We start from the raw sequence: 23521 nt of genomic DNA, 5'->3' as shown, positions 1-23521 counted from the left end.
CCCAATTGGCACATCGACCGTGGTCGATCTCAAATCGACCGTATAGCGCGATATTTGTCATTTGATTTTTAATTCGACCCTACAATAATTAAAAACCCACAAACGCATGTGTTAACTGAAACTGACAACAGGGCTGAGTTCAGTCAGACCGATCACAAAAACATCCGCTAAACTGTTGGAGTTTTTTGTTTGCGCTTCACGTTAACCTAAATGATCACAGCCGGGACCAGTCAAATAGTTTGTGAATGTTAGCGTCGCTCGCTGTCGCTGGACGTAATTCAATCACTTAATGAATTAACGCCCAACTACACACGCCTGTCGACTTACCGTACACTACGACCATCAAGTTGTTTTGGGACTCACAAGCCAAGTCTTATTTCTCGTCCTAGAAAGACGTCCAATGCAGAGTGGACAGAAACAAAATGAATGCGTTAACATGCTTCATGTTAATCGTGATATTAATAAGTGGGTAAGTACATATCATATATATACATATCAGTGAAATATATAGATCTACAGAAACCATAAAAGTGATATTCGGTGAAAAGTATTTTCACTGTATTTTAGTTACAGTAATAATATAGAAATCATATTTACTTTTTTGTGAACATCAATGAATCAGTTATCACCTTGTAAATTATTACGAGTTTAGGCCTAAGTTTGATGATTACCAACGCATCTAGTCGTATTTGAAAAACCCCCAGTAATTTAAACAATTGTACCTATATAAAATGGATATGAAGTGCAGTTACGATAAATATATATATAACAATGATTGAATACGAAGCTAAATAATGTGTATACGTTTTTAAATTTGCCGTTCGATTCGTTTTGTGTTTGTGGGTGTTTTGGGAGGATCATTTTGTCAGGTATGCTGGCACAGCAGTATTATTAAGTAATTGTTCATTTAATAATTAAATAAATGTACTTTTTATTCGTATTTCTTTAAAAAAAACCTTCCATGATCAAGTCAATTTTCAACATTAGTTCAACCAGAAGAAATATATCGTGGCGTTACGTGTTTTCGATAGGATCAGCGAAATACATTGTCACAAGTCAAGGGTACTAAAATAAGAACCATATTATATTTTAGAACATTTATTGTAAATACTTGGGTAATTGAGAATATATTGTTGAACTGTGTGTCATAGCTTGCTAAGGCAAACTATATTTTTATACTGTAATCACTAGCAAAGGTGTTTGTAAAGAACTTGGGCTTGGGCTTACATTGGTGAACACTTTTGTTTGTGAGTGAAGCATGCATAGTGGGGATATAGTTGGGAGATGTAATGAGTTGTGGGCAGTCACATAACGTTCTTGAGAGAGAAACTGTGTGTTAAGATATTGTGAAATATTTTATTCTGTATAACTCTGGGTTGATGACAACCGTAAGTAGATTTGGTTTGTTTGTTGTATAACTGTGGTATACTATTGTGTATATGTGTTAGTAGTTGTATGTAACGTCATTGCAAAACAAAAGTCTTCGGTAAATCTGATTTATGTAATATTTAAGACACTTGTGAAGTGCGGACATTATATATAATTTAAGGGTCAAAAATTTATAACCAAATAAGTTTCAGAGTGTATTAGATTGATGATCAAATTTTTTATTTATTGTTCCATATTTACAAAAAACCCACAAATAAACGTCACTGTATACAAGAAAGTCACATGACATGCTGTCAAAGTTGAAGGTTGTCAAACATGGATTTTACACATTAGAACATTCGTTTAATAGTGTGTGAATCCACCCCTGGCGCGAATACACTCGACACATCGTTGCCTCGTGCTGTTGATCAGACGTCTGAAGAACTCTTGGGGAATGGCCTGCCACTCTGCCATAAGAAGTTGACCCAGATCATGAAGGTTGGCCGGAGGGGCATGGTTATCCCGAACTCTCCTGCCTAATTCGTCCCAGGCGTGCTCTATTGGGGCCAATTCAGGCGAATATGCTGGCCAATCCATCCTGGCGATACCTTGTTGTCTGAGAAAGTCCCTTACCACCCTGGCGCGGTGGGGTCTGGCATTGTCATCCTGCAGAACTGCCCCGCCGCCAATCTGCTGAAGGCCTGGGAGAACCAACGGCCGGATAATCTCATTCAGATAGCGGATTCCATTCAGATTGCCATCCACCACATAGAGGGGGGTCCTGTGGTGGATAGAGATGCCGCCTCACACCATGACGCTGCCACCACCGAACCGGTGACGTTGTCTAACGTTAATGTCAGCGAAGCGCTCCCCAGGACGTCTGTAGACACGAACCCGACCTGGAGACTAAACCTGGACTCATCAAAACATCACTCGACCCCACTGAACACGTTACCACCGCAGATGAAGCGTGCACCAGTGACGTCTGGCCGTTCTGTGACGTGGTAGGAGTGGTGGTCGAACAGCCTGGCGACGGCAGCGTAGATTATTGGCTCTCAGACGATTGCGTATGGTTTGATCAGACACTCGAGTTCCAGTCGCAGTCCGCAGATTGTCACGTAATCGGCGTGCAGTGGTTGTGCGTTGACGTAGAGCCATATTGGTGATGTAGCGGTCCTCTCTATTTGTAGAGCTTCGGGGTCTTCCCGAACGTGGACGATTTCGAACAGAATTCGTTGCTTGGTACCGTTGCCACAGTCGGCCAACGACACTCTGACTGACACCAAGTCTCAGAGCAACATTTCTTTGCGTATTGCCATCCTGAAGCCAAGCAATAGCCCTTCCTCGATCTTCGATAGTCAGTTGACGTCGTACCATTGTCGAATTTGGAGTGTGCACCGTACACAAACGCAAGCTCCAATTATACGGAAATTCAGCATTGGGAACATGGAATACACATACAAAGCGTGCAAATGAAGCGCTTTGTGAAAAAGCAAGTTATGGGCACTTAGCAGACCTTTCGCTTTCGCCCTAATTTACGTGCAAATGTAAGCATGTTTTCGCCATTAGAACTAGTCGACAGTGTCAATGACAGTGGATTTTAATTCATTTATGGGTTGCTTAGACCCACTTTCGTCAAAATGGAACAATACCATGCGTGACATTATGGTCTAGCTAATATAATTGACATTCAGAAAATAATGTCGAAAATATCGTCTGACCCTTAAATTCTTTTGAGTAGTATATATATATATATATATATATATATATATATATATATATATATATATATATATATATATATATATATATATATATATATATATATATATATATAATCAGACATGGGGTAATCGTAATCAGTAATCGTAATCGATTACAATCGATTACATATTTTCATGTAATCGTAATCGATTACTCTGTTTGAGAATACCATGTAATCGTATTCGTAATCGATTACATTACTAATGTAATCGTAATTTATGATTACTCCCGTGATTACTACATTAGGATTAAAGTTTCAAACTGTATGAACTTGCACGTTTTTATGATTATATATTAATCATTATTACAGCATCCTTCAATATACATGTATCTTTAAAGTAATAAAGTTATTACCTACTAGCAATGTAAACAAAGTATGTAAGTTAGGAAAATATTTATACAAAATAATAGGAAGGCGTGAATCTATGGTTACTTAGTTTTAATAGAGTTCTGTACACATATTATTATATTCTCCTTAACTGTTTTATACCAACACCTTCCATTATGTCTGTAAATGGTTATATTATGTTATAACGTACATAAGCTTATGAAAACATGCCTATTAACCAAACCTCTTTGATATGCTTGGTAACAACTCAAGTAACAGTGCTAGTAGTGAGCAAAGGGACTATCCTGAGTTTATATCCTTTTAACATGTTTGTATCCTTTTAACATGTTTTTTTTCTGGTGTCACCGGTAACAGTGACGTCACGGCTCAAACTCGATCTATTGTTTTCTATATTTTCATTTCGGGCTAATGTTGCATTTCAAACCATTATTACAAGTAAAAAATTTTTTAAACGTATCTATGTGTTCATCTATAATGTGTTTGATGTTTGCTATGTTTTTTATTCAAATAAAACAACGACCAAACTAATATCGAAAGAAACTAGGAGTCAGTTACACATTGCCTTATTTTTTATTTTCCTGTGACGTTTTGTCATGTGTTTTTGTTTTTTGTATGGCTTCAAGTGAATCAGTTAATTTACAAGTTGACTGAAATAATTGATTCTCCAGAAGCCACGTGGCAAGAAAGTGCTGGAGCAAAATATTTTCTGAACCGGTAGAACACTAAAAAAATATCCTATTCTTTTAATCTTTCTTTTTTAATTTGTGGGTTGTATTACTTTATATCAATGGTTACCTAAAATTGTTACGATTGTAGAGATGCTTTCGAGGGAGGGGTTATATAATATGTTAAATGACTTATTGCTGTGTGTGGATTTGGCTGCCCAGTCAAGCTTACAGACAAGAGATTAAGGTTGTGCGCTGTTCGTCTGCAGTCATTAAGACTAACAAAAGCAAAGAGTCTGCCACAGTACAACCGATCGCATTCAACATTTTTGATGTATTGTCAAAAGATCATAGTTGACAACTTGTACCTTTGATAACTGTAAACTATATGTCTTGTCTTATGTGACACTGAACTAGAGCAGTTCGGCGATTAAAGGGGAATGCTTTGGTTTCTTTTAGCAGCTTGAGGATTAATACATATAATTACGTTTTGTCGTTAAATATAATAATATGTTTTAAATATTTATGTAATAAGTAAAGTTTGTTTTGTTTAACGACACTACTGTAGTACATTGATTAATTAAGTATGGACTATTGAAAGTCACACATTTGGTAATGTTGACACATAGTCATCAAAAATAGTTCATATTTGTGAAAATGTAATCATGATTGTAATCATGATTACTGGGCAGTGTAATCACAATCGTAATAGATTACTTTCATTTTCCTTGTAATCGTAATCGTAATCATGACATTCTTAAGTAATCGTAATCGTAATCGATTACTTTTGTCATGTAATCGCACCATGTCTGATACACACACACATATATATATATATATATATATATATATATATATATATATATATATATATATATATATATATATATATATACATACATACATACATACATACATATATATATATATATATATATATATATATATATATATATATATATATATATATAATATATATATGTATGTATGTATGTATGTATACACACACACACACACACACACACACACACACACACACACACACACACACAGTCAAACTTCAATAATTCGAACTTAAAGGCACGACGAAATAGTTCGAGTTTCAGGGAGTAAGAGTTTTCGGAATTCGTATAGCACACCTCAGAATTTAAACTGCATTGAAGTTGGATGATTTCCTTTCATATTGTAAGAAACGTGCGCTACGCTCCCACCACTCACAATTTTGCATTTCCCCAAATGATAGCTCCTGGCATCTGCCGTCGTCTATGGTATATTTGTTTTGTGTATATTGAAAACAAAGTAAATAACAAAAGAAAATGCCAACTCCGGAAGATACATATGTTTGGTATATACATTTATTGAATTAAATTTTATTGACTTTAAAAATTAAAACAAACAAACAAAACGAAAACAGATGGCATGCATATGCATATATAAATAACCAGAAGTGATATAATGATGTTTTTGTTAGACATATAAACATGTCGGAACGTAACTAACACATTAAAACACTAAATGCATAATGCCTGAAAGAAATTTAATCACATACAAAAAAAATTACAATAGAAACGTTCAACATAGTTTGATATGATTCACTTGTTTGAGAGCAAACACAAATAGCGTTATCAGTTATATCTACCGTTCTTTGGCGGTAACCGGACTGTGTCTGTTATTACGTATAAGGTAACGAGTCCCCCGTCATGAGAAGACACGAATGATTAAACACAAGTCATGTATCATTTACATACTATAATGATCAAATGCGTACTTTTGTGTGTAACCAAAAGGGTGGATAATTATTTGAACATTGGCAGGGCCCTGGGAACGATATCTGGAGGAGTGTGTGTGGGAGTGGTGGCTTGGTGGGGTGTTTGTGGACACAGCCTGTAGTGCGGAGGTCACAGTCTATAATGATGTGTGTGTGTGTGTGTGTTTACAAACTAGATTTTTATAATTATTTATATATAGTAGGAAAAAACCCCCACTTCGACCCCCCCCCCCCCACACACACACACACCTCCGCTGTTCCTTGAGCATGTACTTTTAATAAACATGCTTCGACATGACGCTTCAATTACATGGACCTCACAAACGGATATAAACGCCCAATATTCAGCAAAACCAATTATAACATGATTTGTGTCACACGAAGACGTATTTTTATCCACTTCATTAATTAACGCTGACGTCGGACTACAGACGCCAGTCAAATTATCTGATACCGAGACCATAAGGTGTTTATAGGACTCACAAGCCAACGTCTTATTTGTCGTCCCAGAAAGATGTCCGATGCAGAGTGAACATAAAACAAAATGAATTTGTTAACATGCTTCATGTTAATCGCGATATTAATATGTGGGTAAGTACATATTATACTTTAATTCTATATAATCTAAAAGAAAGTTTATTTCTTTTGCTTTTTATATTATTGTAGTATGGTGCCAATAATGGTATTATTTTAGTTATATATGTGTGTGTTGTATGCATATATACATGGATGCATGGTCGTCTATGCAATAATACATGTGATAACTGTCCAAATGTCCGTCTACCTCTATTACCGCCAGGGGCGGGATGTAGCCCAATGGTAAAGCGCACGCTTGATGCGCGGTCGGTTTGGGGTCGATCTCCGTCGGTGGGCCCATTGGGCTATTTCTTGTTCCAGCCAGTGCACTACGACTGGTATATTAAAGGCTGTGGAATGTGCTATGCTGTCTGGGATTGTGCATATAAAATATCCCTTGCTACTAATGGAAAAATGTAGCGGGTTTCCTCTCTAAGAATGAATGAATGAATGAGTGTTTAACGACACCCCAGCACGACAAAGACATCGGCTATTGGTTGTCAAAGTATGGTAATGTCAAAACATGAAGTGATCATCGCCATAAATATAAAAATTCAAGAGTCAAATAAAAACAGTGTAAAGAACTGTGCAAAAGATACAAATATCACAGATAGATGAAATTAAAATTTAGAAAAAAAATTCAGTATCACGTAAAAATTGTAATAAAAATTCTGGATGGAATCGAAATGATTCCATCACATTTCTTTGACCAAATATATCTTTTCGAGTTTCATTTAAATACTTACACTCCACCAAAATGTGGCGTACCGTCAGTGTACACTGACAGTTAACACACTGAGGTGGAGGATCTTTCTTCACGATAAATGAGTGTGTCAAATATGTATGACCGATGCGAGCACGAGACAAGACTATTTCATCCTTTCTGCACTGCCTATAGAAGGACTGCCACTCCCAAGACCAGCTTGATGGCATGAAGCTTGTTCGTAACCACACCGTCCCAATCATGTTGCCAAGTTGAAAGGATACATTGGTTGATACTATATTTAAAATCAATATAAGGCACACCAACCCTGGCATGAGGCAAATCCAAAGCAGACTTGGCAGCTGAATCTGCCTTTTCATTACCCCTGATGCTGGGCTGGGCACCCAACAAAATACAATATCTTTATTGGCAATGGATAAAAAGACACACTTTCGTATCGCCATCCCATTTAAGGGATTATCCAGCTTCATATTGCATAAAGTTTGGAGACACGAAAGTGAGTCAATAAAAATACTAAATCTGGATGCAATCGAATCCTTGATTTCTTCTAAGGCTTTAATGACTGCCTAAACTTCAGCACTAAAGATCGATGCCGAGTCAGTTAGTATCATGCAAAGTATTGTGTACGATGGAAAAACTGTAGCACAAGCCACGGAATTCCCATCCCGTGATCCGCCTGTATACACAGGAATGTAATCACGGTACTGTCTTGAATTTCCATGAAAAATAGTTTGTACACAACATCATCTGTATGATCGTTCTTCAGATGCGCAAAATCAAACATAATTTTAGTTTGAGTAATACACCAAGGTGGTAAAACAAAATATGAAGGAGTTTCCAAAGTGTCAGTTAAATCAATGTTGGAAAGCGACAAAAAAACCCCGTTGTATGCGAAGACCAAATAGCATTCGGCCTTGCATAACAACTTCATATATTTATTATCAAACACCGCATCATGTGTAGGATTTAATCTTGGTGGCATACTGCAGAGAAAGCTTTGCACGTCTAGCATCCAACAAGGTTCGTGTGTATCAACATACAAGCTCTCTACAGGAGATGTTCTGAAAGCACCAAGACAAAGCCTAAGTCCCTGGTTGTGTATAGGATTTAGCATCTGCAAGCAAGACTTGCGTGCCGACCCATACACAATGCATCCATAAGTTTTGATCTCACAAGAGATCTATATAGACGGAGCATAACCTTGTGGTCTGCTCCCCATTCCATATTACCAATAACCTTTAAAATATTGAGAGCTTTTAAGCCGTTCTTTTTAACATATTTAAGATGGGGCACAAAAGATAGCTTCCTGTCAAATATAACCCCCAGACATTTGGTCTCCTCCACAACTGGAATTGGATTTTTGTCCAGAAACAACTGTGGATCTAAATGGAGACGTCTTTTCTGGCAGATATACATACAAACCGTTTTTGCCTTTGAGGATCTAAAACCATTGTCAGTTGCCCACAAAGCTGCAACGTACGTTGAATAATACTCATATTGGACAATCTATAGCAAATCTGAAAATCATCGACATATAACGAGCAATCCACACCAGGTGTTAAACACTGGGTGATGCTGTTAATGTTCACAAAAAATAAAGTTACAGACAGGATGCTACCTTGAGACACACCCATCTCTTGTGAGTAAATATCAGATAAAGTTGACCTCACCCGGACTTTAAAAGATCAATCTTTTAAACATTGAGATATAAAAACTGGAATTCGACCTCTAAGGCCCACCCCTGCGCGTGCTGTAACCTCACCGTGGTGTAGGGGTGTAACATTCTCTTTGAGAATGGCCAATACAGCACAAATCCCCTTGTTTTCTTTGAGATACAATTGAAATTTTGAGTAAAAGTCAGTATCTATCTGTGATATTTGTATTTTTGCAAAGTTGTTTACACTGTGTTTTTATTTAAATCTTGAATTTTTATATTGATGTTGATCATCACTTTATTTGTTTGCATTACCATAGTTTGACACCCAATAGCCGATGTATTTTTCGTGCTGGAGTGTCGTTAAACATTCATTCATTTATTCACTCATTCATTCATTCTAAGGCCCATGCCATGGAGGTGTTTTAAAATCCCATATTTCCACGTGGTATTGTAGGCTTTCTCCAAATAAAAAACACTGAAACCAAGTGCTGATTATGGATGAAAGCTTCCCTACAAAACGTTTAAAATCCAACAAGATGATCAACCGTGCTACGTCTAGATCTGAACCCACATTGCACGTTAGTAAGCAATTTGTGGTATTCAAGATACCAGACAAGTCTACGATTGATCATTCGTTCCATGGTTTTACAAATGCAACTTGTGAAAGCGATAAGGCGATAACTGGTAGGATTAGTTGGATCTTTACCAGGCTTGGGAATAGGAATGATAATTACTTTCCTGCAATCAGAAGGAAAGTCACCAGAAATCCAAATGTTATTAAAAATATTCAAAAGACCCATCAAAGATGATTCAGGTAACTGTTTTAGCAACTGATAATGACCTTCATCTGGTCCGACTGAAGTATCATAGGCTCTACGAAGAGCATCCTGCAATTCCTCCATAAAGAAATGCCTGTTGTATAATTCAGCATTTTCAGATGAACAATTAATGGACTGCTTTTTAGCTTTAGTTCTGACAGATATAAAAGCATCTGTACTGAAAGCTCAATTGTGAGAAAAGTTGTCTGCCAATGCACTGGCAATGTCACGATGAGACGTGACATCCGTGTCATTGACAAACAAATGATGAACTGTATTACTGGATTCTTTACCTTTGATTTTAAGGCTCCTATTCCAGACAGATTTCACTGATGTTTGTTAATTCAACTTGAAGACAAAAGTTCTCCAATATGTTTTCTTACTCTGTATGATCGCTCTGCTCTGCATCCAGGTTATCCGCTGTAGGTTGCCTGGTTCACGTTTGGACGGCTCAAGCAAACTGTTTTGCTCTTTGAATGCATCCTTGCACGTATCATTAAACAATGGCTTATTGAAACGCTTTGGAACTGCTGAAGTCTTAGGAATAGTTTCATCTGCAATACCCTTCAAGATGGAAGTGAACAAAGACATGGGATCATCAGCATCAGTAATGGCAAATTGTTTATTTATTTATTTATCATATAATAGGTATCGTATCCAATTTAATAAAAGTAAATTAATTGGGTCGCGGCACTACGTTTATTGATATGTCAGCAAACGTACAACGGCGACACTCTAGAATTGAACTCTTCATTAACAGTCGTCAAACAAAAACAGGTCAATAGCAACTTACTTTAGATTGAAAATTATCCAGCGTTCTGAAAAACAAAACCCCGTCATGCGCTAGTTTATTTTTATGTAATTATATCCGTCGTCATTCTCATTCAAAACAACACTGCGTCACATATTCATAAGCCATTTGAACATCGATTAATAGGGGGATAAATATGTTATATTTGAACATTTGCGGACGATAATACTGGTTTTACTGTCGCAAATTGAGTTTTACCGGCGACACGCAGCGAAAATATACTGATCTGATATGAAATGACCCACCAATTATACACTGTTGTTTCGTTTACTTCAAATATATTCCATACAAAAAGATCGACATGAATACGGCAACTAACGAACGCCACACATATTTTACCAGTTACTAGTTACGTATAATGTATTAAAATTTTGTTTCTCTCTTCCTGTTTTTAGATTGGTTTCCAGAGTGAATAGTGAAGTGTGTTCTGACACCAGTGAGTATACCCATGACACGTTTATTAGCTATCATATACATGTACTATCAAATTTAAACACACTTAACCTATACTATCCATGAAGACACTAGGAAAAAAATCAAACCTATTAGAACACAATATCTAATTATATTATCACTGTAGATTCCGATTTTTTTTCATCACAACCAGTGCTCCACGACTGGTATATCAAAGTGAATATAAAAGACGATCTAAACGTTGTTTTTTCGGTAGAAGGTATTACCCAGGGGGCAAAATTAAAAAATGAACCCGGCGTGCTGTAAAAGATTTGCCACCTAAAATCATATCTACATATATCTAGGATCGCCACCTACGTGGACAACCTTGCCAACAAGCTACTGGAAATTTGTTGTTCGCTGTTAAATATGATGTCCCTCTTTGAAATTCGCGTAGTGTTTTCCATTTTCAAAGTAGTCAGTATCCGATTTGTTCTCTTTATGGAAAGTGTTTACTTGATGTTTGAAGTTGATTCCAAATATATTTTTTCCAAGGAATCCGATGTTGCTAACCGATTTTTGATAAATTTTGCCCAACATGATCCCTCGGATCCGCCCCCCCCCCCCCCCCCCCCCCCCCCCCCCTATTTTTTGCTGGGGATCAACATAAAAACTTACTTATATATGTAAATGTTGGTCGATTTGGAAACTTTTGCATCGATTTATATCAATTCAAGGATGGCCAATTCAATCAAATAATTTTCAAAATCCCAGATGACCGCCATTATGCTCAACATTCAAAATGGCCTCGAAAATGGTGATATTTTCTAATGGGTTCACCAAATCCATTTCAAATATCGTTAATATCATTATCTTATATATTTACTGCCACAGTATTGTTGCAGTTAACTGCAAACACATAAACAAATTACTAAAAATGTGTACTACAAAAATTAAATGACCACCTATAGTCCTTCCCAGCCTCCATGAATATTGTGGGCGGGACGTAGTCCAGTGGAAAACGCTCCCTTGATGCGCGGTCTGTTTATGATCGATCCCCGTCAGTGGCCCCATTGGGCTATTTCTCGTTCCAGCCAGTGCTCCACAACTGGTGTAACAAAGGCAGTGGTATGTACTATCATGTCTATGGGATGGTGCATATAAAAGATCCCTTGCTTCTAATTGAAAATAGTAGCCCATGAAGTGGCGACAGCGGGTATCCTCTCTCTATGTATACATGTGTGTGTGGTCCTTAACTATATGTCCATCATCATATAACCGTAAATAAAATGTATTGAGTGTGTCGTTAAATAAAACATTTCCATGAATATTATTTTTTTTGTCAGTAATTTTATTTGATGTAATAAGAAAAGTGAAAGTGTTTTGGAAATATAAAAAACCCACAAAAACCCCCCACAAAAAAACAACAACATACTATTTTTGTGTCAGTTTAAAAAACAATCGGCCCAGAAATAAATAACTTGTAGTAAATACCAGAGTAAGAAAATGGTGTTCCTTGTCGTAAGGACGATAGATTAATAATATGGATCATATATAGCAAAATGTTACCTAAATCTCAACGACAAAATGTATATCATGATTCAAAAAGTATTTGAGTCGAAAGGGCATTTTGGTAGTTGTGAATCACTCTCAGATGGGTGATGTATACAGAATACCAGGAATAATTTGATAATATGGAACGGTGTTGTAAACATAAATGCCATCTACTTTCATCACTGGACTGAACATTGTCTTCCGATTTCGAGCTGTCATCATCGGTATCAAACTGGAATCAGTATCATCTTAGCTCATCTAGTATGTCATGGTCAGTGGTATTGGTTATCTTGGTATTCTAGGCAGGCGCTTCGTAAGTGTGAATCGCATCCAAATCCCTTTGCCAGGGAATAGCATGATGTACCGACTTTCCCCAGGTATTTCTTTTTAATTTTGGGCCAGGTGTCAGTAAGAATGTTGCCTCTTTGTGGAATTAACGAAGGTCAGAGACGTCTGTATCTGGACTGCATGTATTTGCAAATATATAGCTATACTGCCATAGGCGTACGGGCTACCCTTTTTGTTGGGGACAAGTTGTTTTTCCCCCCGAATTAAACGAAAATGCCCGAATCTGGATAACAACATTTATTTATATTAGCAAAATTACGAAACAGATATATAGGGTTGCAAACGAATCACTACGCATGTTTATATGTATTACAACTAATTTTGAGGGTAGAATGATGGAAATACATGGTCAAAGGGTTTCTATAATTTTTGTCGGGGCGAGACCTAGCTCAGTGGTAAAGCGCTCGCTTAATGCGCGGTCGGTTTGGGATCGATTGGGCTGTTTTTCGCTTTAGCCAGTGCACCACGACTGGTACATCAAAGGCCGTGGTATGTGCTATCCTGTCTATGGGATGGTGCATATAAAAGATCCCTTGCTGCTAATCGGAAAGAGTTGCCCATTGCGTGACGGCAGCGGGTTTCCTCTCTCAATATCTGTGTGGTCCTTAACCATATGTCCGACGCCATATAACCATGAATAAAATGTGTTGAATGCTTCGTTAAATAAAACATTTCCTTCCTATCATTTTTGTCCGCATCTGAGGTTTTGCTCCAGCACTGGGGGGGGGGGGGGGGGGGGGGGCATACCCCCCCCCCCCTCTCCCCGTGCCACTTGTCTCGTACACTTATGTATACTGGGTGTCTTTTGTGATATATATATTCTGTCGATACGTAAAAGACGAGACAACAAGTAGTCACGAAGGAGTTCTGTCTTGTTTTAGGTTGTTTGTCAGTATCATTTGTAAAAAAGGTCATCCCATTCCCACAGCTTTAGTAAGATTTGACAAAAATCAAAGATTCTGTTCTCTACTTTTGTCTGACCATTCTTTGGACGAGTTCAGCTGTACCCTTTGTGAGCAATAACCACCACAAACGATATGAAGAGTAGTATTTTAGTATTTGGCAGTGACTTATGGTACTTCGCAATCATGTGTACCTAGGATTTGAAAGTTGGAGAGGGAATTATTGATATAACTCGCATAGCATCTACAATACTGTATTGTCTTTCCCTGGATGGAACCGATGTTGGTGGTTGTGAGGAAAGAAGCTGGATATTGTTTTTTAATAAAGACTGATGATGTCCTGCTAACACCTCGCTTATTATAAGTAGCACGTGGCTTTTTGGTGACCAGCCACGCCATATTAATTAAATAGGTCACATCTAGTGTTTTTTCTCATCAAAAGTATCAAGAAATGCAACAAACAATTATCCCTTTAGTCTTTTTTTTCCTGTCAATTTGTAAAATGTGATTTAATATTTCGCAGCGTGATCACTGTATTTGTGGCATCTGTTTCTGAAGTAGTTAGGGCTGAGAAATGATATTCTTAGTTATTTGCGTCTTTCTGCATTCGCTTTACACCAAGTTCAGTAACCTGTTGAGTGTAACCTAATAATACTTTATCGCTCAATAGCACAAGACAGACCACCTGTCTTCTTGGAGAATCTGTTGATTGGTACTTCTATGATCTGATCCAGTGGTATTTTAGTGTGTTTTTCACCACGCAGGGAACCATTAAAACCTTTCATTCAAGAGACGCTAATAAACAGCATGGATTCTGAGATTGTGAATATTTCTCATCTCTTCATAGATATAAGGCATATTTTTGGCGACTGAAAACAAACCAGCATAATAGGAACTGGAAAACTGTTTCCTGTACGTTGAAAGTGGACAATATTTAGGAAATCCACATATCAGTAATCCATTTGTAGCGGTGTCAATTTAAGTGCTTTATTGTTTACTGATGCCAGATTTGAAACGGCAATTTCTGTAGAAACATCTTACTTCCCACTTTGCTGAACTACCCTAGTCTACTGACAAGGTGACACAACAGATTTGTATATTTTCAGGATGAGGATTGTTGCATGTAGTCTGTGAAATCTATCTAAAGTTGATCTAAGAGTACTTTAAACAAATGCTTGTGGTAGCTTATACTGTTTTACATTTCCCACCTTCAGCTCTCATGTCGAATTTGCGAGAAAAGAAAAGGTAAAGGTAACAATATTAATATTTGTTTCATAATTTAATAATTGAATAGTCGATAAGTGCCCCCTGCAAAAAAAAAAAAAATGATCATAAAAAATCCCACAAATATAATTCATTGTTATAATTTATAAAACAACTACTAGATCGATAAACTTCCACATTAATTATGTTCATCATTAATTATTTCCGATAAAATTCTCAAAATAAAGGCATACTTTTAACAAGTTTAACACATGTATTGTGTTGTTTTGTGAACTTGTTTTACGAAGTCTGTATATTAGATGCTATATCTGATAACATTTCTCTATTTGTGACGACATCCAATAGCCGATGATTAATAAACAATGTGCTCTAGTAGTGTCGATAAACAAAACAAACAATTTGTGACGGCCATTTTGGGTAATTTTTTATTTTGACTCTCAATCTGCTGCAAAGCTGTGGCGATAAATACTGTATATAAGATAAAAACATTAAATGAATTTGAAATTATTTGGTGAACCCATTAGAACATTTCACCATTTTGCGGCCATCTTGGATTTTGAAAATTATTTGATTGAATTGGCCATCCTTGAATCGATATAAATCGATGCAAAAAGTATCCAAATCGACCAAAATTTAGATATATAAGTTTTCATGTTGACCCCCAGCAAATAATTGGGGGGTCTGAGGGTTCATGTTGGACACAAGTTATCAAACATCTGTTAGCACCATCGGATTCCTTGAAAAAAAATCCATCTGGAATGAAAATCAAACACAAAGTAAACACTTTCCAAAAAGAACAAATCAGAGACCGACTACCGGGTAAATGAAAAACACTGCGTGGATTTTGCAGAGGGCCAACATATTTAACAGCAAAAACATTTCCAGTAGCTTCTTGGCAAAGTTGTCCACCTAGGTTGTGATCCTAGATATATGTAGATATGATTTTAGGTGGCAAACCTTTACAGCACGCCGGGTCCATTTTTCGAAGAAAGAAAAAAGGGTTTTGCCCCCTGGGTATATGGCGGCAACGGGTTTCATCACTTATTATCTTTGTGGGTTGTAACCATAATGTCCGACGTCAATATAACCATAATAAATTATGTTGATCGCCGCGCCTTCAAATAAATAATTTCTTCTCCTAACCGTCGTCAGAACTTCTTGGCAAAACATAGAACGTGAAGCAGAAGTTGAATCGATATTCGACATTCAATATTCAATATTGAATACTGCTCTGACAGAACAACATTAAACAGTCAGAATATTTTTCCGACAGATGCAATTAACACTCTTTAAAAACGTAAATTCAAATACAAATATTTGTCTATGAAAACAGAGTGGCTTAGGAATACATGATAATATGGAATGACTCAGAGAAAGAAAGCGTAGTGGTAATCCACGCCAAAATCTACCAACACTAATTGTATTGAAAAGAATAAACGGACCAACAATTCTGAAAGCAAACATATAATTTTGAATAGTGCCCACTCCACCGATACATAACAAAAACAAGGTGGCTCAGTGGAAACTTCCCACCTAACGCCCCATACACATTATAAGGTACACATTATAACTATACCACACACATTTACAGACGCACAATACTGAAACTAAACATAGAAAGTTTATGCAATTCTACAGATCCATCATCTAGTACATATTCGAAGTAAATGTGAAGAACCCAGGGTGGTTCAGCTCAAAATTCAGATTGGAACCATAATTCTGAAACTAAACGTAGAATGATGTTTGCCATGATAAAGAAGTTTTAAGTATTGGCATCCCACAGATACATACTTTCCACGTAACGCCCCACCCTTATGTATCGTACACAACGTAAAATCAGTTTACCCACAATTCTGAAACTAAACATAGAATATTTATCATATGATAAATATGTGTTCAGCAGTGGACATTCAACCCATACATAACAATCACATGATGGCTCAGGGGCAACTTTCAAGGTAACGCCCCGTCAAAATATATGCTACACAGTATAGCTAAACTACACTCGTTTACAGGCAAACAATTATGGAACTAAACATATAAAGTTTATGGAATTTTACAGATCCATTCTCTAGTACATGTTCTATCTACAAGTGAATTCTGAAACGAAACATAGAATGGATTTTTTGTTTTGTTTTTTGTTGTTGTTTTTAGGTGTGAAGTATGTTGTGGACATACACACGGGAGACAAGTGGCTTGCAGGAACAGATGCCGATGTCTTCATTCAGTTTATTGGTCCAAAGGGCACTACGGCAAAATTACCACTGGGTGGTAGTTTTGAACGAGATGACAGAGACACATCTGAGGTTGGATAGTTTATTTCATTAATTATATTGTTTGTTGAACAGCGGGGTATGCACTTTGGATTTATTACTTGTCAGTCGAGCCAATCATATCGCTTGAACACTGGACCATACGGTTTTTGACAAGCCTGAATTCATACACAAACATTACTTAAATTGCACTATAAAACCTGTTATCACTTTTGGGGGCTTAACAGTTATAAGATTCAATATATATTGGGGTCGGATATAAATGCATTTCTAATCATACTCTGTCCCAACATTCTCTACATTTATATATGTCGTGTATGCATGCGTGTGTGCATGCTCGTGTTTAATGTGTTTAATAACTAAACACTCAAGTTCATTTTTTATGTATTTTTTAATTCGTCGTAACTTGAATAGATATTATAAATAATAATAAATGTGTATGTGTAAGAGACCAGTGGAAAGTCTATTATTGTCTGTAATGAAATAGACTAGTTTAAAGTCTGGGTTATTTTTACTGGCTGCAATGCATTTCATTATGTGCATTATACGGTGGCACGTGCATTGCGAGGGCAGTGATCTCCAGCCAATGGGAGACGGCTGCACTGCAGTGAGAGACAAATAAAAGCGGTTAGCGACGAGTGTTCGGAGTCTTCCGCTGGGAACGTGATTGGGTCGGTAGGTAAAACCGTATGAGTAAATGTTAGGTTAATTGGGGCTGGGGGTGGTCGTAATTTACTGTAGTTGTTATTTAATACATTCGACAGTGAACACTGCGATTATATGTTATGTTTTGTGTTTTGATAATTATGTACTAAATATTATTATTTCAATTGGTGTTTTGTGTTTTATTACATGTAGTAATTACGGCATCCGGATGAATTTCGAATCTGCGTGGATGAGCGCCCGTGAGGGAGCCTTCATCTCCTGTCGACATTCACTTGTTGAGGGTTGAGGGGAGATTGACGCTCACTCGTGGCCGTTCCGTCCTCGTTGATGGTGTTATGTATTTAAACATACATGCAAGTGTTACAATTTAAACAGTGACTCAGTCTGATGTGACTCTTTGGTATACGCATTGGTTATCTCCCCTCTGTACTAACTCTTAAATAAAAAAAAGAAATAAATATCAGTAGAGCATGGTCACGAATGACTTTGTCCAATGTCATTTTAATATTTAACAACTGACGACGAGGATAAAACTCCTAAGTAAGTGCAATGGCCAATATTATTGGACACATAGAAGAGTTTAATCCCAAAACTCAAGACTGGGGTACGTACGCTGAGCGTTTAGGCCACTACTTTAACGCGAACAGTATTGACAATAACAAAAAGGTGTCGACCCTACTGTGTCTTATTGGGGGCAACACATACACAATTTTGCGCAATCTCTTGGCTCCGGAGAAGCCTACTGACAAAACATATAAACAGTTAATTGATGTTTTGGCAACACATTTCTCACCAAAACCGCTTGTTATTGCCGAACGATTTAGATTTCGGAAACGAAACCAAGAACATAAAGAAACTGTCACCGATTACGCAGCTGTTTTACGGCAGATGTCGCGATATTGCGAATTCAATGCAGTGTTAGATGACAATTTGCGTGACCAGTTTGTTTGTGGGTTAACAAGTGAAGCTGCACAGAAACGTTTAATAACTGAGGAAGAACTTTCCTTCAATAAAGCACTAAAGATTGCACATTCTATGGAAACCGCAGTAAAAGATATTGGTGAACTAAAGTTAAACGTGAATCATTCATCAGAAACACCTGTGTACAAAGTACAAAATTATTCAAGACCGCAAAATCGCGCAAATATGCAAAAGTGTCGTCACTGTGGCAAAACTAACCATGCCTGTAAAGATTGCTGTTTCCAGAACAGCAACTGCAATTCGTGTGGAAAGAAAGGACATATTTCTACTATCTGTCGAAGTAAAAAGACGAAGCCAGAAAAATTTAAGATGAGTCTACAGAAGTCTAAAAAAGTGCATCAAGTTGATGAATCGAAATCGGATTCTGAATCTGAGAGTGATGAAACAGCATTGTTTTATACAACACAAAAAAGAAAAAGTGATGTCATATGGGTTCATCCCAAAGTTGAGGGTGTTGATTTTCCCATGGAGCTGGACACAGGTTCTGCACTATCCATAATATCCACAGAATATGACTGGAAGATTGTGGCATGAGAGCAGAGAAAAACAAATGTTTCTTTTTCAAGGATTCATTAGAATACCTTGGACACCTCATTGATTCTGAAGGGTTGCATACCACCAAAGAAAAAGTTGAGGCAGTTACAAATGCACCGGTTCCTGAAAATGTGACGCAGTTAAGATCATTCCTGGGAATGTTAAACTACTATCACAGATTTCTACCAAGTTTGGCATCAGTCATAAAGCCATTAAATCGACTGTTGGTTAAAGATCAAAAGTGGAATTGGTCAACAGAAGTGAACTCAGCATTTGAGAAAGCTAAAACAATGTTAGCATCGTCGAATGTTCTTGTTCATTACAACCCAACCTTACCAATTACCTTGGCTTGTGATGCTTCGCCATATGGAATTGGGGCAGTGTTATCACACATGTGTGACGACATCGAAAAGCCCATTGCATTTGTTTCTAGGACATTAACAAAAACTGAACAGAAATATGCTCAAATTGACAAAGAGACTCTTGCGTTAGTGTTTGGTGTGAAAAAGTTCCATCAGTATCTGTACGTTCGGAAATTCACTCTCGTTACTGATCATCGTTCACTCACGAAAATATTTGGCTCAAAAACGGGAATTCCAACATTGGTGGGCTATTTGCTTAGCCGCTCATGATTATGAAATCGTGTATAAAAACTCTGAAAAGTAATGCAAATGCGGATGGACTTTCGCGACACCACTGAAGTTTGCACCAAATGAAAAATGTCACACCGTAGATATATTCAATATTTCACAAATTGAACGCTTGCCAATCAAAGCAGATGACATTCGGAAATATACCCGAAAAGATCCAACATTATCCAAAGTGTTGGACTTGACCCAGACTGGTTGGTACAAGACACAAGATTCAGCATTACAGCCATACTTCATTCGTAAAGATGAATTTACAATTCATCAAGGTTGCTTGATGTGTTGCATGCGTGTGACTGTACCACCCAAACTTCAATTACAAGTTTTGGAAGAACTTCATAGTGCTCACAGTGGAATTGTGAAAATGAAGGAACTTGCAAGAAGTTACTTTTGGTGGCCTAAACTTGATTCTCACATAGAGGATTTGGTTAAGTCATGTGAAGAGTGTCAGCAGATTCAGAAAATGCCGGGACCAGCCCCATTGCATCCATGGTCTTCTCCTGATGCTCCATGGAAAAGGTTGCATATTGATTTTGCCGGACCTTTTCATGGCCACATGTATTTAGTTGTGGTTGATTCTCATTCTAAATGGCCGGAAGTGTTTATCATGAAAGCCACAACTGCAGAGAAGACTAATGAAATTTTGAGAGGATTGTTTTGTCGTTACGGTTTGCTCTTGCAAATTGTCAGCGATAATGGACCACAGTTTGTTTCAGCAGAGTTCAAGTACTTTCTAGAGATGAACGAAGTACAGCATATTCTTAGTGCTCCTTATCACCCAGCCACAAATGGTTTAGCAGAACGGTTTGTTCAAACTTTTAAACATGCCTTGCGTAAACTCAAGTCAGCGGATAATCTACAACAAAAACTGTCTGCATTTTTGCTCACATATCGAAACACATCGCATTCGACTACATCAGAATCGCCTGCTATGCTGTTGTTGGGAAGACGACTATGTTCACGTTTGGATTTGCTGAAGCCCAAATTGGCAGTAACAGTGCAAAAGCGACAACATGGTCAAATCAGTGCTCGAGAGGGAAGAAGAAAACAACGAAGTTTCAGTGTAAATCAACCTGTTTATGTTCGAAACTACAGGGAAGGTTCTAAGTGGGTAACAGGATCGGTAGTAGCCAAAACCGGCCCTGTGTCATATCAAGTTGCAATTTCACCTAACATGATATGGAAACGTCATGTTGATCAGTTAGTGACGAGGTCTCCATCAGATTCAGTTGATGTTGTGCATAGTAGGGGTGTAGTACTGTGTTCTGATGATCATCATAGTGTTATCAGTGAATCAAAAGATGACACTAGTGATGTGCAGTGTCGTTATCCTGTGCGCAGTGATCGGAAACCTCCGATTCGTCTTGACTTGTGAAATTTTGTTTGAAAAAAATAAAAACAGTGTCTTAATTACTTTGTTAAAACCTTTATTTAGCATTAAGTAAATGGTTAATTACTTACTATAACATTTATTTGACACTAAGTAAATGCTTAATTACTTTAATATTAACAATTATTTTGCATTAAGTAAAAGCAGTTTCTGAACATATATTCCAAGGGAAGTGAATATACTGAACATTGTGTTATAACTCGATTCCATGAGAACTCTTAAGTTAGTTTTTTATTGTCTAGTTATTTTCTGTTCTTCTATCAAAAGCAAATACTAAGCAGTTGTGTGTAAGCTGTTGTCCATCTTCACATTTAAGCAGGGAGGAGATGTTATTTATTTAAACATACATGCAAGTGTTACAATTTAAACAGTGACTCAGTCTGATGTGACTCTTTGGTATACGCATTGGTTATCTCCCCTCTGTACTAACTCTTAAATAAAAAAAGAAATAAATATCAGTAGAGCATGGTCTCGAATGACTTTGTCCAATGTAATTTTAATATTTAACAGATGGTCTTATTATTGTTCTAGAGTTAGGACGGTTACATATGTATGAATATATATAACATGAACGATAGAAATATAGAAACGACCTAATACAAAACCGGCGTGATTTTCGTTTATATCCTTGTACAGATCTATACGCTAATCATATTCCCTTTCAAAGATTTACCTAATCATAAATATATTACACAGCAATCCATTTTGGTTGACAATCTCACGGTCCCCCACCACCCACTTTTTTCCTTTCCTCATTTTTTTTCTTTGTTAATTGTCTGAACGAAAAGAAAGGTAGGTTCTAATTGGCTGTTTTATGGCATCATGGCTACTGTTTGAGTTATTTCGGCGATACCGTTCGACTGCGAACAAAACATGGATTCATGTGTTCTACACTAAGTGTCTGCGGGTAATTTGTGTAATCTGGGATGATTATCGAACAGAAACAAATCCAAGGAGGTCACTTCTAGTACATATCGTATAATGATGATATTAAAATAAACAATAAACTGGGAGGTTTTATTCACGCTGGCTCGAAATGCACATTAGATACATAAATGATTTAATAGATGAAAATGACACTTTTTCATTCTTCTTACAATTTACAGAAATCTATAATATTGAAGCCATTTTTAAAATAATACATCAGGACATTCATTGTAAGTGCGGTGAAACAATATTGGAATACATTAAGAATAGAATAAAATAAAATAAATATACCCAATCTCATTCTTCCTTTTAATTACTTTAACATTAAGGCAAACGTAAAGGGCAGTAAACATGTTTACAATATTATATTAGCCTCAAGATTTTAAAAATATAAATGGGCAGACGAATTAGATTCCATATATCAGAAAGAAGACTGGAAAGTGATAGATACAATGCCGTTTCACTGCAGCGAAAGTACACACCTAAGATGGTTTCATTGAATATTGCCAACAAATAAGTTCTTATACAGCATTGGATGTATTGATTCACCACTTTGTTATTTTTTTTTAAATATGAACTATCAACTTTAATATATTTGTTTTGGGGATGTAATAGGATTAATCCTATTTGGGAATGGCTTTATAATTAAAAACGGATCCATAAGAAAAAAATGCTAGTGGAATTTAGAAAACAAAATGTAATTTTGGGGTTTATAAAGTAATAATGACCCTATTAATGTAATCATAGTGATAACAAAGCTATTAATATTTAAAAGTCGTATAAAATCTAATTCCAAATTGGACATGGATCCAAAAGGAATTGGCATTATACTATGATATTACAAAAAGTATTGCTTTCAGCAATTGTCACTATAAGTTTGTAAAGTGTTGGTCTGTGTGCCATAATTTACGAAAGTAAGTTTGGTTTTGTTGTTTTGTCTAACGACACCATTAGAGAACATTGATTAATTAATTATCGACTATTGGATGTCAAACACGTGGCAATTCTGAGACGTAGTCATCAGAAGAAACCCGCTGCATCTTTTCCTAATGCAGTAAGGGATCTTTTTTATGCGCTTTCCCACAGGCAGCAAAACACATACCACGGCCTTTGACCAGTTGTGGTGCACTGGTTGGAACGAGAAAAAACAATTGGTTGAATTGATCCATTGATGTGATTCGA

The 23521-nt window shown here is 36.9% G+C and overlaps 1 protein-coding gene across 5 annotated transcripts; it reads left to right on the top strand.

The window, feature by feature from the left end:
- The first annotated feature begins 346 nt into the window (after positions 1-346).
- On the top strand, positions 347-21881 carry LOC121371430 (uncharacterized protein K02A2.6-like). 5 transcript variants are annotated; one of them, XM_041497312.1, is made up of 4 exons: positions 347-469; positions 10896-10936; positions 17076-17227; positions 18053-21881. In XM_041497312.1, the coding sequence occupies exons 1-4, from the start codon at positions 423-425 to the stop codon at positions 18053-18055; spliced, it is 243 nt and encodes an 80-aa protein (XP_041353246.1). In that variant the 5' UTR covers positions 347-422; the 3' UTR covers positions 18056-21881. The 5 variants fall into 5 exon arrangements, with proteins under 5 accessions (XP_041353246.1, XP_041353245.1, XP_041353243.1 ...); XM_041497309.1 differs by having other exon boundaries at positions 370-469; XM_041497311.1 differs by having other exon boundaries at positions 354-469; positions 17076-21881.
- The last annotated feature ends 1640 nt before the right edge of the window (positions 21882-23521 follow it).

Source organism: Gigantopelta aegis, chromosome 4, assembly GCF_016097555.1.
Source record: "Gigantopelta aegis isolate Gae_Host chromosome 4, Gae_host_genome, whole genome shotgun sequence".
NCBI classification, from domain to species: Eukaryota; Metazoa; Mollusca; class Gastropoda; order Neomphalida; family Peltospiridae; genus Gigantopelta; species Gigantopelta aegis.
This window is presented reverse-complemented; position numbering and strand designations above follow the sequence as displayed.

Excerpts from the sequence above, each read along its gene's own strand:
- LOC121371430 (XM_041497309.1), top strand. The coding sequence starts at position 20,300 with ATGTGTTGCATGCGTGTGACTGTACCACCCAAACTTCAATTACAAGTT.